Source organism: Gadus chalcogrammus, chromosome 19 (genome assembly GCF_026213295.1).
Source record: "Gadus chalcogrammus isolate NIFS_2021 chromosome 19, NIFS_Gcha_1.0, whole genome shotgun sequence".
Lineage (NCBI taxonomy): Eukaryota > Metazoa > Chordata > Actinopteri > Gadiformes > Gadidae > Gadus > Gadus chalcogrammus.
The window spans coordinates 12,347,655-12,367,522 of NC_079430.1; the positions used below are offsets into that span (position 1 = coordinate 12,347,655).

Below are 19,868 nucleotides of genomic sequence, written 5' to 3' on the forward strand. Positions count from 1 at the left end.
CATTAGAGAGAAACATAGACGGATACAAACGCACACACCTGTTTGGGTCGATACACTCTCGTCCACTGAGCCAATCAGAGCTCCTCCCCAGAGTTCCCCCCAGGGTGATACTCATTGTCTCTCTCTCCCCCCCGGCTCCCCCAGGCTGAGCCGGGTGAGGGAGATTCTCTCTCTCTCTCTCTCTCTCTCTCTCTCGCTCTCGCTCTCGCTCTCGCTCTCTCTCTCTCTCTTTCTTCCCCCCCCCCCCATACATCTCCCCCAGGTTCTGTCCATTGTCATCTCCTAAACGTTACAATTGATGTCGTTTACACAAAATGCAATATTAAAAGAGGTTTTTAGTATTTAAAGATGTTTTTGGTATTCAAGTACATTTTGGTCACATTTCTAGCGAGAAATGTATGTTCGATTTTGCTAATCTTCATTCAGTGAATGTATATGACGTTTAGTTTGTTAGTGAGTGGTATCTATCATTGCCATGTTGATTGATGTGGACGCTGCTAGCGCTGCTAGCCTCGATGTTTTCTGATTCATCGTCTTTGCGTTGTGTATCTTCTGAACTGAGGAGGATCTTTGAAGTGATTTATTCTTCTTTTGGATGGAGGCCTGACGTGTTTTTTGTGGGCGACCAGCATTTTATGTTTTCCTAGCTTCTGTCCATTTTATTTAAACATTTTGTCTTAACAAGAGGAGCCTGACCAATTAATTGTGCTTTAAAGGTTTCGGAGCGTGAATGCATCAATTTAGTTCAAGGCGAAAAAGATTTTTCAAAAGACTAAAAGGATCCTCATGGGTCGTAGATCTAAAGGATAGAACACACCCTCAGTCTGGTCTCTTTTCTGTGAATCAGGGCGTTCATGTTCGGTTAAGTTAACTATTAGTGTGTGACCTCGGGGTCCTGGAGCCTGAGATCTGGACTCTCTTTATTATGAGGCCTGAAGGACGTACTGTATATGTTAAAACGTTAAGGGCTCTGGCTCTCAGAAACATAATCCACAAGGGGTGTCCCACAAAAACACAGTTGCCGAAACCATTCCAAATAATTAGTCATAATAAATGTCCTCTCTCGGTCACTCAAATATAGTTTATAATAATAATACCATCCTCCGGGCACCAGAGAGGATAAGAGCCGCCTGTGAGGCAGTTTGAAGGGCTTGAACGTGGAATGTGGAGAGGAGCAGGAAGAAGTGAGTCTTCTGGATGTGGACATTGGACCAGAAGCGTTGGATGGTGGAGTGTGTTGTCTGAGCTGAGAGAGCTGGAAGGATGCCCTGTTTTGGTTTCCTCTGGTTACTCTTTACTTGTAGAACTATAAATACTTGCATGTCTTCGTAACGTTGCCTCCATCAAGCCTCAGTGACCGACCTCGTCTGAAACACAACCTTAGTAAACACGACCAGGGAGAAAGCAACCACCGTTGTAGCGCCGTCATATCTCCTCTCTAAGGGGAACAGACCGATCCCCCCCACCCAGCTCCGTCCCTGACTTGGGGTTCCTGTCACAACTCCACCCTAAGTTCCTCTCCGTCATCTCAGTTAAGCTGTTAATTGGAACTTGAAGTGTTGACAGCAGATCTGCAGCAAATGACAGCTTCATGCATTGAGCTCTTCAAATGGTCAGGTGTTGGTCTCCTGATGTAACTGTTAATTAACTCAAAGTCATGTTTGTTTATTTTGAGGTTGGCGGAGATGCCTCTTGGTGTTCACCATGCGATTGTTGGCCAAGGTAATGATTTGACTGTCCTGCTTCCCGATTGGCTGTGAAGGCTCAGCGACTCTCCCAATGTGTCTGTGGCGGCTGGGAGCTATTCCTGGATTTGACAGTATATATTTATAGAGAGCAAAGGTGTCCCACGGACTGTTTTATGACTTGGGTTATTATCTGTTGGCAGGGAACCAGAATATTTTCCACATTCTCCTCAAACTAGTTCTAGCAACATATTATATTTTCTAATACTCTCTAACAGAAACCCCTTAGACAATCTGTCGTTCTATTCTCCTCATAACTCAAACATTAACGTCTACCCACTCTCATTCTGTGGACTGCTCTTGTCTTCCACTTCAGGTGAATATTCAGCAACTCCTAACCCCTAATCCTAACCCCTAACCACTAACCCCTAACCCCAAACACTAGCCCCTCTAACCCTAACCACTCAGCCCTAACCCCTAACACTAACCACTAACCCTAACCCCAGCCTTATCAGCTCCATCTAGGATGCAGCGATCCGTACATCTGTCTTTTTCAGACTTTATACTTGACCGTTCCTGGGATTTGACCTTTCCTGTAGCGAGGGCTCCAGGCGGCTGGTTGACCACAGCTCGGACCTGCTTCTGGCCGGCGGCCAGAGGGATGTATCCTTGTGTCTGGGACAGAGAGATCGGAGGCTTTGCATCACCTTGAAAACCTGCTGCTCTCTACGAAGCGGTGGAGGTGGAGTGAGCTGAATGGGCCCCCGCAGTCAGGGCCCCAGCGGCCAGCACCCAGCTGAATGTGACCCAGCAGTCAGACCCCCCACTGCCCATCACCCAGCTGAATGTGACCCAGCAGTCAGACCCCCACTGCCCATCACTGAGACGTCTCCTCAAGCTGGCGCCGTGTGGAGCCGTTCTCTCAGGAGCCGCAAATCCACCAGCGGGGGGTGGGGGGTGGGGGGGGGTGGGGGGGTTGCTCACTCCGTCTGTCCTGTGGTCAGTCCAGGAACTGACACGCTGAGCTGATGAAATAGAGTCTATCGCTCTCGCTCGGGCTCTCTCGCTCTCGCTCTTGCTCCCTCTCTCTGCCTCTAGCTCTCTCGCTTTGCTCTCGCTCTCTCAAAGGGATTAATTGGCATGGACATGTATTTATATGCCAAAGAACAAAAGTAAAGAAGATGAAAAATTGTCTTGATCAAAGAAGTAATAGCAAGACATAAAAAAGATGTAATACACTTCAAATACATCACTGCTAAAATGTAGTATAGAGTGAAAATGTAAGGTTCTAGTGTCAGATAATGAGGTGCGAATGTTGAGCGCCAACTATTTCCTGGCAGTAGGCCAATAATGACTTTCCTTTCCATATCATTGACACAGCGTTGACCCATATACATTTCTTTTTTGTCCACTATATGCGATGATATACAAAAACTATACATTATTATACATGAGGCCATGAGTAAAGCAAGCTAAGCAGCATTGCCCTAGGATAGAAAGTACAGCTTCCTATTTCAGTGTTAAGTTAGCATATATTTCATTGTTTAGTTAGCATATATTTACATTTTTAGTTAGCATATATTTCAATGTTTAGTTAGCATATATTTTAGTGCTTTGTGAACATATATTTCAGTGTTTAGTTAGCGTATATTTCATTGTTTAGTTAGCATATATTTCAATGTTTAGTAAGCATATATTTCAGTGCTTTGTGAGCATATATTTCAGTGTTTAGTGAGCATATATTTCAGTGCTTTGTGAGCATATATTTCAGTGTTTAGTGAGCATATATTTCAGTGCTTTGTGAGCATATATTTCAGTGTTTAGTCAGCATATATTTCAATGCAATCCGCAGCAAGAATCCGAGCTCAAGACATCTGATCCTCCACCTCCACCTACTCCACCACCAACACCACCACCACCTACTCCACCACCAACACCACCACCACCTTCACGAACTCCGTCACCTTCACCTCCAAACCAGAACCCTTTGATCTATGGTAAGTGGCATCATTCAGATGATCGTATCTGAATAGGATTGAATGAAGTCACGCCTCAACAACAACAGTCTATAGAAGGACAGAAGTGTGTGTGCGTGTGTGCGTGTGTGCGTGCTCGCGCATGCAGAAGTTGGTTAAGTTTGAAAGAATATTCAATATTTGCTATGCATCCTACATATTTGATGTGTGTGTTTGTCTGCACATATGAGCATGTACAAATATGTTTTATGTATTGAGGTTTGTGTGTTTGCACATAATTGTGCCTTTGCTGTGTGTGTGTGTGTGTGTGTGTGTTTGTGTGTGTGCGTGTCCAACAGAATGTATGTCATAAGACTGCCCTCCATTGGTGAGAAAATGCGATGGCAAGGCCTTTCTGAATCATCAGACTTTTATGTGTGCAGTCTTTGGTTTGTGCGACCTCCCCCACCTCTCCTTTATCCCCTGGAGCGTCTCCAGCTGTGAGGCCCCAGGGGAGCGCTGGACCGTACATGAAGGTTTATTGGTCATCAAAACACACAACCACCACACCTCCGCCACCGCACCTCCGCCACCCCAACACCACCTCCACCATCACAACACCTCCACCACCACACCTCCGCCACCACACCTCCGCCACCCCAACACCACCTCCACCATCACAACACCTCCACCACCAACACCACCACACCTCCACCACCCCAACACCACCTCCACCATCACAACACCTCCACCACCAACACCACCACACCTCCGCCACCACACCTCCGCCACCCCAACACCACCTCCACCACCTCCACCATCACAACACCTCCACCACCTCCACCACCACACCTCCGCCACCACACCTCCGCCACCCCAACACCACCTCCACCATCACAACACCTCCACCACCAACACCACCACACCTCCGCCACCACACCTCCGCCACCCCAACACCACCTCCACCATCACAACACCTCCACCACCAACACCACCACACCTCCACCACACTTTGCAGACAAGATTTTTTTTCGGTGGAAAAACGTAGTTATACTACATTTTGGTGTGTGTTGGTAGATAACATTTGCTTATTAATTGAGATCAGAGGTCATACAATTAGATTAGACTAAATGTGTCTGTTACATCATTCACTTTTCAGAGTAGTTTTACAATAACTCACAATAACGTTTTTGTAAAAAAATCCTGTGTGTTTATATCTGACTGCTATAAACCCAGGATATGAATTCTATTTCCAGTTCAGTTTATATCTGACTACTATAAACCAAGGATACAAATTCTGTCCACATTTCAGTTTATATCTGCTACTAAAAACCCAGGATATGAATTCTGTCTACATTTCAGTTTTTATCTTACTACTAGAAACCCAGGATATGAATTTTGTCTACATTTCATTTTATATCTGACTACTATAAACCCAGAATATGAATTCTGTCTACCTTTCAGTTTATATCTGACTACTATAAACCCAGGATATGAGTTCTGTCTACATTTCAGTTTATATCTGACTACTATAAATCCAGGATATGAGTTCTGTCTACATTTCAGTTTATATCTGACTACTATAAATCCAGGATATGAGTTCTGTCTACATTTCAGCGAGGGGAGTGATGTGTTTTCATAGTGACGTAACAAGCAACAAAATACCCACAGAAATATGATTTTTCCATCTTGCTTGGAAATGCCATCCGTCAAGCTTTGACAACAGCATTGCTTTTCAGTTTAGTTTGTTTCTTTCTTTCCTGGCGTTAATGTATCGTGCTAATGTAGCGTGCTAACGCAGAGTGCCAGCTAACGTGTTGTGTCTTACTCTTTCTCATAAACATCAAGTCGTGACCCCTCCGCCCTCAGCAGTACAGGGAACAACAAACAACCCTCCCCCCCAGACCTGGGGGTTCTGTAGAGAGAGAGAGAGAGAGAGAGAGAGAGAGAGAGAGAGAGAGAGAGAGAGAGAGAGAGAGAGAGAGAGAGAGAGAGAGAGAGAGAGAGAGAGAGAGAGAGAGAGAGAGAGAGAGAGAGAGAGAGAGAGAGAGAGAGAGAGAGAGAGAGAGAGAGAGAGAGAGAGAGAGAGAGAGAGACTGTCTCAGTCTCAGTGTTTGAACAGGTGCAGTCATAGAGACGGCCTGGGAAAGTATGGTATCACGTGCACTAGAGTGGTATCACGTGCAGCACCTGCACAGCGTGCGCACCAGACGGTGGGACACGGGGAATGTTATTGAAAGCATGCAGAGTCAAGATGGAGGGATGGATGGAGGGGAGAGAGAGAGACGGAGAGGGATGGATGGATTGAGGGAGGGAGGGGATTAAGGGATGTTTAGGGGGAGAGTGGGAAGGGCAGGAGGATATGAGAAGGAGATGGTTGGGTGAGGGGATGGAGGGAGAAGAGAGAGACTGAGGGGGGAGAGAGGGACGGGTGGAGGGGTGAGGATTTAGCAAGCAGGAACCGGAGATCCTCCAGATGTCCTACGGAAGGGAGTTCAGTATTGAGCTGGGCAACCAACGAGGAGATCTCGTTGGTTTGGTCCCCTGTCAGAGAGAGAGAGAGAGAGAGAGAGAGAGAGAGAGAGAGAGAGAGAGAGAGAGAGAGAGAGAGAGAGAGAGAGAGAGAGAGAGAGAGAGAGAGAGAGAGAGAGAGAGAGAGAGAGAGAGAGAGAGAGAGAGAGAGAGAGAGAGAGAGAGAGAGAGAGAGAGAGAGAGAGCTGGTTACAATAGTCCAGGGAGGCAGAAAAAGAGACGTGGACAGAGAGAGCCCTTTCCCTGATGGAGATGATTGTTGGCAGTGAGCCAGCGCTCAGCGTGGCGGAGCATAGTCCCCGATGGCGAGATGTGTTTGTGGGTCGGGGCGTGGAGCGAGAGACCTTAACGAGCTGGTAACGAGCTGCAGGAGCGCATTAGAAACTCTGTACTTCCCCTAATCGCCTGATCCATTTGGACGTGTTTGATTGTGGCGTCGTGATGCCATCAATCCGAGTACAGCTGGGCTGAGGCCGGGCAGGAAGCTGTTCAATCAGCGCTGTCAGCCAGGAAAAGAGAGAGAGAGAGAGAGAGTGAGCGAGAGACGGCGAGAGAGAGAGAGAGAGAGGGAGAGGGCGAGAGACGGAGAGACGGAGACGGGGCTCCGGCCCGTATTACAGCAGCCAGCACTGCAGGCCCCGCCAGCTGATGTCTGCCAGATGAGGGTTCAGATCAGCCTGGCTGTAGCGCACACACACACACACACACACACACACACACACACACACACACACACACACACACACACACACACACACACACACACACACACACACACACACACACACACACATGCGTATAGTGTGCGCAGAAACAAACACACACACGGATGCATAGTGTACACACACACACACACACACACACACACACACACACACACACACACACACACACAAAGAGGTGTGGTGTGCACAGACACACACACAAACACAGATGCATAGCCTGGCTGTAGCACAGGTCAGCTCACAGTCATGCATTCACAGAAATAAATGTGCGCGCACACAAATCCAGACACGTGCATGCACAAATGCAGACGCACACGATCAAACATCCAGACGTGGTGCTTGGCGTGATTGTAGGTCGGTGGTGGCTAAGGGGAGCATGAAGAATGGCGCTGCGGTGGAGGGGGAATGTTCTGATCATCCAACCCCTCAGCTACCGAATGTTGTTGCTGTTCCTTGTGCTCCACCCTCCTCCACCTTCCTCCACCCTCCTCCACCCTGGCCGGTTTGGTTATACATTCCCCGTCCGCCACAGAGCTTTGGCCATGATCCTAGTTCCTCAGACACGCATACAGGAGCGAGGGAGGGAGGGAGGGAGGGAGAGGGGCATAGGGAGGGAGGAAGGGAGGGAGGAGGGTGGGAGGAGAAGGAGACAGAGGGAGGGAGGGGGAGACAAAAGGAGGGAGGGTGAGGAGACAGAGGGAGTGAGGGGGAGACAAAGGGAGGGAGAGGAGACAGAGGGAGGGAGGGGGAGAAGAATACAGGGAGAAGGAGCCAGAGGGAGGGGAGAGGGAGAAGGAGACAGAGGGAGGGAGAGAGGGAGTGAGGGGGAGAAGGAGACAGGGAGGGAGGGAAGGAGGGAGGTGAGAAGGAGACAGAGGGAGGGAGTGAGGGGGAGAAGGAGGGAGGGAGGTAAATAGATGGAAAGACTAACTGTGAGAGAATAACAAGAGACAGATTTCAGGAAGGCGAGAGAGAGGGGGAGAGAGGGGGAGAGATCTTATGTGACTCTTCAGTGTGTTTTGGCGACGTGACATCCTGTCTCCCTGCCACTTAAAGCCATCAGATTGAACTGTGGGCGAGAGAGACACCGGGAGGGAGAGGGAGAGAGGTAGGGACAGGGGGAGAGAGAGAGACAAAACGAGAGTTAGTGAGAGTTAGCGAGGAGAAGAAGAAGAGAGGAGTGAGATGGCCGGTGAGCGAGCGACAGACTGAAGTGTCTCGTGTGTCCAGGATGGAGTGGAGGTTAATGGCTGTCGTTGTCCTGCTCTCTGCCCAGCAGTCGGCCTCCCAGAGGACAGGTAGGCCACCATCACCGGCTCCATCACATGCTCCATCACCTAACCCCGGTGCAGGCTCTGTAGGAACAGCTCGAATTGTCAAAGGTTAAGTGGATGTTTTTAGACAGGTTTTTTTAATTTTTTTATTAATCATCATTTCTATAATCAAATCATCCGCCCTTTAGCTAAATGGCCTCCCGCTCTGATCCAATTTAGGAAACTAAACACTAGTTTTTGAACCCCTGTTATTATTTGTAGCACGCAGATGTAACAGGAATGGTGAGCCCTACTGTCTAACCCCTACCTGCTCCTTAATGACCTGTCTCTGTATTCACCGTCTAACCCCCACCTTTATTTAATCACCTGTCTCTGTACTTTTTTAACCCCTACCTGCTCCTTAATTACCTGTTTCTGTGCTGTCTAACCCCTATCTGCTCCTTAATGTTCTGTCTCTGTACAGTCTAACCCCTACCTGCCCCTTACTGACTTGTCTCTATATCCACTGTCACACCCCTATCTGCTTTGTATTCACTGTAATTTACTTGGATAGAAGCATTTACCAAATAACAAATCAAATTAACTTTTAAGGGGGTTTGTTTAAGGCTGTGTCAGTGATTTGTAGACAATACAAAACGTTTTAGACGCTCCGATATGGTCACTGACTCATTTTCTCTGGAATTTCTTCTTGACAAAGACTCCCTCTTCTGGAATTCTTCTGGAGAGGAAGTGGAGGTATTTGGAGGGAAATTCTGGATTACTGAAACCAGTCACAATCCCTACTGTTATTGCCAGGCTTTATCTATCAATCTTGTAGATCGATCTTCACCTGCGTTGATCCGTTCATTGGCTCCACCGGCTTATTGACGTCTTCAGTTATGTTTCCCCCGTCATCGGTTTGTTGGTTTTGGCCTGTGAGCTTCCTCACTGTTTGCCGTTCCTGAGATTCTTTAAGCATCACAGCTACACCGAACCAACCTGCCTATTGGGACATGGTCAAAGGTTTGTCGTGCCAAATGCATGGTTATTGCAAGTAGGTCAGCTAACTCTAAACTCGTTATTGAGTCTGAAACAATTGTAAGTTATTCAAATGATTGCAAATATAAACAAACTCCAGGTAGCCTGCAGGCTACTCCACTGTAGTCTGCAGGCTGTCCCACTGTAGCCTACAAGCTAAAGTGGAGTAGCCTGCGAGCTGTCCCACTGTAGCCCGCAGGCTGCTCCACCGTAGCCCGCAGGCTACTCCACTGTAGCCCGCAGGCTAGTCCACTGTAGCCCGCAGGCTACTCCACTGTAGCCTGCAGCCTACTCCACTGTAGCTTGCAGACTACATCACTGTAGGCTGCGACGAGCCCTTCCCCTCTCTCTCTTCCTCTCATCTGTAGTTCTCCCTCCCTCCCCCCCCCCCCCCCCTCAGGGTAACCAGAGCAGCCATTCTCCTCTCCTCCCTCAAGCCCAGAGAAGCCATTTAGAGCCGCTAATGAATGGATGCTAGTTGTTCCCCCGAGCTCGACACTGGCGCTTAGCAAGAGATTACATGTCCCCCACCGCCGCGGTAATGACATAGCATCCTGAACACCGATTGGTTGAGGAGGGGATGAGGGAGGAAGTGGGGAGGGGACTTTATGAAGCCAAGGCCTCCAACCTGACATCTGGGCTTGGAGAAGCAATCTGAAATCGAATTAAAACCATATAGTGATCATAAGAGTAGGATGGCATTTGGTTGATGTAGTTACATAATCAGGCTTAACAAAGAGGCGGGTAATGGTTTAATGACAACCCATAATGGAAAGATAATTATTAGTTATGTGGGGGGGTTCTAGTTATTATAGCAACCATTTTTAACGGGGATGATGGGGATGTTGATGAGGACTAATTAAAACATGCCCCTGCCTGGTGAACTCATCATCTTTCTAATGAAAAAACGACACAAACATCACTAATTCAATTCCTATCTCATTGATTACTTTGTAAGAATTTGACACATTCAACTGACAAAGGGAATGGAGACGTAGAGAGAGAAAGTGGGAGGGCTTCAGAACGAGCTTCAGGAGATCAGTAGAAGTTAATCTACTGCGTACTGTACCTCCCAACTCCCCACCCATCAGGCCTTTAAAGTCGTATTTTGGAGTTTAATAAATGACACGCTGGCAGTAGAGGTGACGTCCGGGCAGTGGACCAACGTGGAGACGGATCACTCTGGAGGGCTGCCAGATATCATAACAGACCCCAGGAGTCGTAGAGATTTCATTTTTATGTCGCTGCTGGAACTGAGGATGTTGTCTCATCATTCATTGCGGTAGGATCACAGCAATGCCCCGGCATAAAAAGTTGATTGATTCAAAGAAAATCAAAGATTCAATTTAGATATGTCTGACTGTTGGCAGTGAAGTGATAGCGTAATACGTACGGGTGCCTCCCTAACCAACAGTAGGGATCTGGATGGCCGCTGCCTCTGCAGTCTACCACGTAGTTCAACCTGTTACTTAATGATATGCAGCCAGACTCACCAAGTCATCTTAAATGCATCTGATAGATATTTTGATCATTCTACGTTTCAAGCACACTCAAGACGTGATGTGAAGATTTCTCCGGTAAACTTCACAACCTCATCCACAACCAGATACCAGCATGACTCTGAATCCCCTCTCATTCGCCAAATCACGAACGAATCAATAAAACATTTGTCTTGCCCCCGACCTAGACACCCCGTTCTGTTCCTTTGTAGCTCGCTGCTGGAGACGGTGAACCCGAACGGCCCGTTCAAACGCCCGGAGGCCTTCCAGTTTCAAATCCCGCTGCGTATTATTGCAGGCAGCGTCTGTGTTGATGCATGCCTCAGCTCAGCCTGAACACGCAGGGAGAGGTGTCACGCTCAGCGGGTTGGAGGAACACGCTCTGATCCCCCTTCTCCTCCGTTTAGCGCTCTATCTATCCGCCTACAGGATAAAGGGTTAGAGGAACATGCTCTGATCTCAATCCTCTTTCTCCCCTGTTTAGCTCTGTATCCGTCCGCCTACAGGATAAGGCGCGGAACATATTCGCTGGTGAACCCCACCTTCCAGAGCTCGATGACGGAGGTGAACCTGCTCTTTGAGGTCAGTAATCCCCAGTGTGTTATCCCCTAATGCTGTTAGAATGGTTTGCATAGAATTGCATTTTCTTTGCTGCTGTTTATTTAACCGATTTTTTTTTAAGCTTCAAGGCCAAATCTTTTTCCTTGAATGTAGCTAGCACATGTGCACAATCACCCCGACCCTGGAGGCGTTAAAGCTGTCCAGATGGACCATGATGATCCCTCTTTACAACGAGCAGGAATGCTATATTGGTGTGAATTGGAAATCGGAGCTAATCAGATTGCAGCATAGTCCAGTGGCAGACATGAAACATGCTAGCCAGACGTGTGTAAGTTATATAGCAGGTTTTCATATGAGGAGGGAGGAAAGTGTGGTTGATTTGTTCTCATGTTGTGATCACGCACGATTAATCAAATACAGTGAAAAATAAATAACCTCAAATAAACCTTAACTAGGGGTATTACATGGGTTTTGAAAATATGCTAACAAGGGGAAATTGACCTTTGATCGAGTCCTTAAACACGTTGCTTGACCTTCAACCCTCTGGCCTTGACCCCTACGGCCTCCGCCCTCACTCTGGCCCAGGCGCTGCTGGCCGGCCTGCAGATCGCGGGCGGGCCCGGGCGCTCCCTCCTCATCCCGGACGAGGAGCTGGCCTCGCTGAGGAGCCTCCAGAGGCTAGAGGCGGTCTGCGAGGGCGTCCTGCCCAAGAGGCTGTCGGAGGTCCGGCGTCTGGCGGCGGCGCTGGCCCGGCGGCGCACCCCCCTCAGCGGGCAGGACTTTGAGCGGACGGTGCTGACCATGGTGTACGCCCTCCAGGTGCTGGCTGACGTCAGCGCGCCGCACCAGAGGGAGGTCTGGGCCGACGCCCTGCTGCAGCTCTTCAGGGCCGTCCACCAGGACCTCACGTGAGGCAGGAGACCCCTTCCAACCACTGGACTCCTGAGGGACTTAAGTGTGTTTTAAACACAACCGTGCGAACGGACATTTAAACCCCCCGCTTCTTTACATACAAGTCATTGAATCAGTTGTATCTTTAAATCACTCTCCAACATTTTGTACTCCAGTCGACTATAACCTGACCTGAAGTACAGTAGAGTACGTTTCCTTTTTTATTGTAAGTGTTCTAGATACAAATATTAATCAATATCTAATTCTATATTTTTTCTAAATATTTTTCTGTTCAATACAAACCAGAGTATTTTCTGACTTGATATTTGACATCATTCCATCCTGATCATTACAATGTGCGTGACCCTAATCAAAGCCCACGAGAAGAGCCATCGTAATATTATTATTGTTTCATTTCATCAAAACAAAATACTATATTTTTCCTTAGACTTGTCGAACTACGGCTTATTTAATTGTGTAACTACCAACCGGGATAATGGATAATGGATAACAAAATAATAATTTGTTTGGAAATAATACTGAACGAATACTGACCCGGCCCTGGTAAGGCTGGTTCATCCAGACACCCCACAAACTCCACCAGTCACTTTATTGTTGCCTGTTTCAGCCATCTTCGCCAAACAAATCAGATTTATTTCCACGAAAGGAGCGAGCTCTGTGCGGTTGTCTGTCGAACTGTGTGCAACATCGTTTTGAAACAAGACATGAGAAGAATTTCGAAGAAGAGAGGGATAGTGTTGAATCAATCAGGAAGGCACCGGCCCGGTGCGAGAAGCAAAGCAGTGGGTTTACAACCCCATGAGCCGTCAAATCCCGAGCTACAGAAGGCAGCCTGGAAGACGCGCAGTGCATTGATAAACACGGGAAGCCGTTCTCTGATGGAGGATTTATAAAGGAGGCTTTCCTCGGCAGTTCAGAGGTTGTGTTTGAGGAATAACCAAATGATGACACGATCACCGCCAGGAATAAAGACAAGCCTTTGAGAACTGTGGAAAGGCTCTTAGCTGGTACGGCTGAAAACATAAAGCACCAGAAAACACTCACACTGAAAGGTTCTTCGGGGTTCAGTGTAGCACGGGGCATCGTTTATAAAGATATATACAGTATATATAAGATATAAAGGACATTCCACATCTAGCGGTGGTTGATAGATACTGAGCAATGCAGTGGTATGTGAGGAAAATGTGGTTTAAAGCCAATGCATGGGACCACTAAAGGGGAGGATCTGATAACTTACTGATCATTTTGGTGTGAAAAGTAAATATCAGGAACATATCGGCTGTGAAGACCGAAACTAAAGAAATTCAAAGTCTGATCTCAATAGCGTGATGGCTAAACTGTTGGAAACACCGGCTCTGTTTGATGCATGGACAGCCTCTGTGGCAAAGATTGGAGCCTACCCAATCAAAAGAGGGTCTGTGGGTCTGTCCATCGGTCTGTGGGTCTGTCCATCGGTCTGTGGGTCTGTCCACTGGTCTGTGGGTCTGTCCATCGGTCTGTGGGTCTGTCCACTGGGAGGTCTGATGGATCCACTGGGAGGTCTGATGGATCCACTGGGAGGTCTGATGGATCCACTGGGAGGTCTGATGGATCCACTGGGAGGTCTGATGGATCCACTGGGAGGTCTGATTGATCCAGGGTCCTCTGGCCTGCTGGGACAGCCTGAGAGGGCTGTCTCTCTCTCAGCAGCCTGAGAGAGAGACTGTGTGAAGGAGGGGGTCTTGGCCTGGATCACAGCCTCTGGGTCCACATACCACCACTACATTGACGTCTGAACGCAGATGAGTACAGGTGTGCTCCAGGCAGGGAGAGGCAGCAGCAGTAATGTGAAGGCTGATCATTATGAAGGTTTGCCTCATCTCTCCTCCACAAGGGGCGGACAGTCCGCCTGCTCTGTCTGGGTCAGACTATCGGTTTACACGATCGATGAGGTGATGGGGTTTGCAACATCGTTGATATGTATGACAGCAGCGGATGAAGAGAATCATAGACAGAACCGGAAAGGAAAGGAGAAGCGTCTCAAGCTGTGAGCAGAACCCTGAATCCCCTCAAAGTGCATCAGTACGTCATCCCCGGGCTGAAAGAGACCAGGGAGATTGGGTTTGAAGCGCTATCGTCATCAGCAACCACTCTACCGCTGCCCACAAGATCAACATTAAAGCTGTCATTACCAACCTCCCTGGGTTTTGATTATTATCTCCCAGCATGCACCTGGTAAGGTGTTACATATCCTGTTTGTCTGACACACACTCACACTCACACTCACACACACACACAGCTATGTGTTGTTGCTGTAAGGTGTACACAAGATTCTACATTTTAATGGTTGAAAACTTGTGCGCTATATAAAATTGACTCAATATCAAGTAAATTGTTGTGAAAGTTTGTGATTAAATGCCACTGCATAGCATGAAATGCATTATTTGATTGGATGCTTGATATGGTTCTGATTCATTGTGACTGTGGAATCACGTTGGGTCACAGCTCCTCCATGTGGCAGTTGAGGGTATTATCTATGATTGGTCAAATACTAGCTGTGTGTGGTTAACCTCTTAGCTAGAGAGTGTAATGATTACGTGTGTGAGTATGTGTGTGTGTGTGTGTGGGGGGGGGGGGGGGGGTGTGTGTGTGTGTGTGTGTGACACCATGATGTGCTTGTATTTGTAGCGGGCAGAGAGTTGCAGGTCGTAGTCTCGGCCTGTCCGTCAGTCTTTTTTTATAGAGCAGTTGAAGACTAAAATATATAACTACACAGCTATCTAGCTGTGTGCTTACTAGCTGTGGGATAGTTGCAGGCTAGCTAGCTTCTAGCCCTTTAAGCCTTTAAACCGTCTAACACGGCCCCTGAACATGTTTGAGTTGTACATGTTCATGATGTTCTCAGATAATTGCAGCTCTCTGAGCTGTAGGTACACTTAATTGGTTAAGATGTTGTTTAGTATTGTTTGCCCACTAGATGGCAGAGTACACATACAAAGACTGAGGGCTGAATTATTGTTCCATATATTCTTCGTGTGGCCATAAGCTTTTAATATTACAAATATGTTCATGGCTGAATGCAAACCACCATTTATCCTTTGATTTACTTCTCTGGAACTAATAATCTGCACTTTTATAAATTTTTGTTCCATAAACATGTACCGAAAACAATGTTTTTGTATTGGAGCACACTGTCCCATTTTATGGCTCAACCAGTTAATTGGGGACAAACCAGTCACATTTTATGACTCAACCAGTTAATTGAGGACAGACCAGTAAATGTGGGGAGCAGTTGTTTTTCTATGATGGCGGAAAATTATTTTGATGAAAGCCCTCCCAGCTTAAGCGGCCTGTTTCAGTTCAGCTGAATGCTCTGCAGCTGTCAGACATATTTTAATATGACTCAGTTTCTGCATTCAGAGTGGAGGAGGAGAGGACAGAAATAAGCAAACATGTTAAATATTAAACTATGTACAGCCGCACACTCAGACCGTTAAAGACATTAAGAAATGAAACACATCTTGTCTCGCAGCTTCAGGTTCTGCTGGATGGAAATACGACATATAGCATTGGGACCATCTGAAGAATAGGGTGATGGATTCATTTAAGATTATTTATGATATCAACTCTGGTAATAAAAGTATAACCAGGACTGCAGTCTTTCATCTGAGAATCATTTCTAAAATCAGACCAAAGTTAGACCTCATATATACGGTCTAGACTAGATAACTGTCATTTGGAGTTTACTAGTTTACTGGTCTAGACTAGATTGCTGTCATGTGGTGTTTACTGGTTAACTGGTCTAGACTAGATTACTGTCATGTGTTGTTTACTGGTTAACTGGTCCAGCCTAGATTAGACTAGATTACTGTCATGTGCTGCTCTCTGGTTTACTGGTCTAGACTAGATTACTGTCATGTGGTGTTTAGTGGTTTACTGGTCTAGACTAGGTTATTGTCATGTGGTGTTTACTGTTCTAGACTAGATTACTGTCATGTGCTGCTCTCTGGTTAACTGGTCTAGACTAGACTACATGTTGACCGAGACTCATGACCCAGGCCACTCCCACCTGTGATGTCATCGGCGTGCTAAACATTTGGTGACGTAACATTCAACATTTTATAACCAGTCGGTAGTTGTGGACATTTCTTTTGCTCAGAATACAACCATTTTAAAGGCCCAATCATTGAGGTAAATGTCTTAGTTCTCCTCAAAGACAGTAATGTTTGAGTGTGTAGGTTATTGAACTTTCACTGTTCCTTGTGAAATGTGCTTCATAAAGGTTTCCTCGCCCTAGTGAAGACCTGGGCCATCTCTTCAACACTCCTATAATGGTACAACTATAGTGGTTCCTATATTAAATGGTGGATAGAAGATAGAAGAGCACAGCATGAGAAGTTTAAAGTTTGACTCAGTTTGAGTTTTAATAATTTCTCCCCTCTAATGGATGTATTGGGTCTCTCTGGGATATAAGGTTTTCAGGTATCAGTGAGGCCTCAGCATTATCCCTCTCTTCCTCTGTATATGTCTCTCTCTCTGTATCTCTCTCTCGTCTCAAGGCTGTTCTGTTTTAAGGGGCTTCCCTTGGGAGCGGTGGTATGCAGCAGTTCTGATGAGGTTCAGACCGGCTGCAGGTGAGAGTATCCCAGGGAGGGGAAGGCTTCGTCGCACAAAACATCAGTATTAACTGCACGGTAGAATGGTTTTATAAACTTAAAGGGGTAACTAGCTATATAGCTAGCTAGAAAGCTGTGTGCTTGTTTACCCCCCTGGTTTTCTTAAGTCTTTTTTTTCTCCGCAAGCCCTCTTGATGTGGTGAAATGAGGTTGTTAGCCCCCAGCTGCCACAGTTAAATGACCCCCTGTGGTGAATATTCACCGCAGAGCCATTTATCCTCGCTGTAACATGATGAAATGTTTTTGTTGGCTGAATTGGCAAAATGTGTGTCTCATCTACAATTAGAAAGAGTTCTGCTTCGTGTAGCCAGCTGTTACGTCCTTTTTTATCGGGCAATGAAAGTCAAAGCGTATGTTATACGTAACATTCGGTCGAAATAATTAGACACACAATGCTATCTTTCCATCTCTGCTTTTAAAGTAGATAGAAATAGATGTGTAGTCATAGTAGGACAGACGTAGGTGAGATCTGAGGAGAGGACCTTCTAGAGCAGGAGGTTCCTGAGGACCTTCTAGAGCAGGTGGTTCATGAGGACCTTCTAGAGCAGGAGGTTCTTGAGGACCTTCTAGAGCAGGTGGTTCCTGACCAGAAGACCTTCTAGAGCAGGTGGTTCCTGAGGACCTTCTAGAGCAGGTGGTTCCTGAGGACCTTCTAGAGCAGGATGTTCCTGAGGACCTTCTAGAACGGGAGGTTCCTGAGGACCTTCTAGAGCAGGTGGTTCCTGACCTGAAGACCTTCTACAGCAGGCGGTTCCTGACCTGAAGACCTTCTAGAGCAGGAGGTTCCTGAGGACCTTCTAGAGCAGGAGGTTCCTGACCTGAAGACCTTCTAGAGCAGGGGGTTCCTGAGGACCAGTCCATCAACAGGTAGAGACTCAAGAAGGTTTCCTTTGGAATGGGACCCACCTCTTTTCCTCCAGTTCTGCTTCAAAATGGTTTTCACTATTGGAGAGTACTGTGTCACTATGCTTAGTTGTGACTGCCAAAGTGAAAGCTCACCCATCACACGCTGAGAGCAGAATCTGTGCCTTCTGTGAAATCGAGTGAATGCCCTGTTGGGAAACACGACGGCCTCGCCTCGAAGAGCAACCTCGTCTGAAAACTAAAAATGAATCTCGCGTCCAGCCAATGTTCCCTGACTCATGTTTTGATCTTGCGAGTTATGTGGCCGGGGGCGATTTCCTACCAAACAAAAGTGTCTTAGAATGAGACCTTCAAAGACCATCTCCCCCCTAACCCCCGACTTGCCTTTTAATTTCCACCAGGCCCGCTCCACCTCACCAGGAAATCCTCATCGAGCTCCCAGCTAGGCGTTGGGCTTCAGACACGCCCTATAGGTCAGTATATATTACCCTTAATATATTACCCTTAACCGAATTCCCAATGACTAACTAAAACTACTCAATGGTCAGAAGTGTAAATCCATCGTGAGGACGGTAAATCCTCCAGGACTCTGATATCAATCTGCTCTCATGGAACCAATCAGAAGCATCGACCGGGCGGAGCCAAACCGTTACTGATGAACAAAGGTCTGAGTAGAACGGATCATTACTGATGAAGAAAAGGTCTGAAGAAAAGAAAAGTATATTGCATTAGTAAATCAGAGCAATGGTTAATTTAGAGAGCAAAAGTCGGAATTATTCATTTCTAATTATGTCTTATACATAAGATCGACCCTTTTGGTGGTAAGAGCAAAACACCTTTAAACTAAATATTGAATAAAGACATTTAATTGTACAATATATCATATATTTGAAAGTATAGTACAGAGGGATCTGAATATATTTACAATGGCCGACCCATCACTGGTTTTCCTCAGGGCCAGATGACTACACACACGCACGCACGCACGCACACATACACGAACGCACGCACACAGACACACACAGACACACACACACACGTGCGTTCTACGACAGACCGCCACCCCTAATTTACAACAGCAACAAAGTCAAGTCCTCTGGGAAAATGAGTTAATGTGTTAAAGCCTGAAATAATCAATTAGAGCCATCAATTAAATTAAACATATATACCACCCCCCCCCCCCCCTACCCTAACCCCGGCTGTCCACTCAGCTTATTAGTGGTATTCATTTAGGATAGTTCCCCTGGTACAGACTCACTCCCCTTTAGGGTTTGATTATTGATTAGCACCCCACCATGTGACATCATCTCTATTGGAATCTGTTGAAGCACTCAGGTTAAACACACACACACACACACACACACACACACACACACACACACACACACACACACACACACACACACACACACACACACACACACACTTAAACACACACACACACACACACACGTAGATGCATACTCACGCGCAAACACACACACACACACACAGACGCCTACACACGCGCACACACACACACCCACACACACACAGACAGAAGAGGGTGGTGATAGAGAAGGGGATGGAGGTAGAGAAGGGGATGGGGGAGGAGGTGGTGGTGGAGAAGGGGCTGACGGTGGAGGAGGTGGTAGCAGGGATGGTTGTCGGGGTGAAGTTGGAGATAGTTTGGGGCTGGTAGAGATCCGAGCTCGTTCTAACAAATGTACTTGGATTAACGCATCTAACTAAATGCGGCAAATGTAAATTGAGATATTGGGGGTGGGTGAGAGGGTGGTGGTGATGGAGCTAGTTTGGGGCTGGTGGAGATACGGGGGTTCGGGGAGAGGGTGGTGGTGCTGGTGGTGATATGGGGGGTGGGGGAGAGGGTGGTGGTGGTGGTGGTGGTGGTGGAGCGTCTGTGCTTAACTCTGTACATTATCCACCGTTAGCTTAGCCTCTGTTGAGTCCGGATCTGGATCTTTGGCAACTTACCACAGGAAGTTAATTCATCTTCAAAGCTTTAAAACATGAAGAATAAAAGAACGTAAAGAATTTAGATGAGGGCACTTTTGTTAGATTTGGTTGTAGATTCCACGATAACAGGATGTGTATTTATGTAAAGTCTGTGGCCGCAGTCGGACCCATCTGTCTGGGCTTTAAATAATGTCACAATAGCTGCTAAGTGTCCCATTTAGCGGAGCAGCAGT

The 19,868-nt window shown here is 47.0% G+C and overlaps 1 protein-coding gene across 1 annotated transcript; it reads left to right on the plus strand.

Annotated features, from left to right (window-relative positions):
* Window positions 1–3,669: 3,669 nt before the first annotated feature.
* Window positions 3,670–14,510, plus strand: LOC130372559 (protein FAM180A). The gene is made up of 4 exons (XM_056578623.1): window positions 3,670–3,682; window positions 8,128–8,195; window positions 11,172–11,269; window positions 11,834–14,510. Exons 2-4 carry the CDS (start codon window positions 8,129–8,131, stop codon window positions 12,158–12,160), a joined length of 492 nt encoding a protein of 163 aa, XP_056434598.1. The 5' UTR covers window positions 3,670–3,682; window position 8,128; the 3' UTR covers window positions 12,161–14,510.
* Window positions 14,511–19,868: the final 5,358 nt, after the last annotated feature.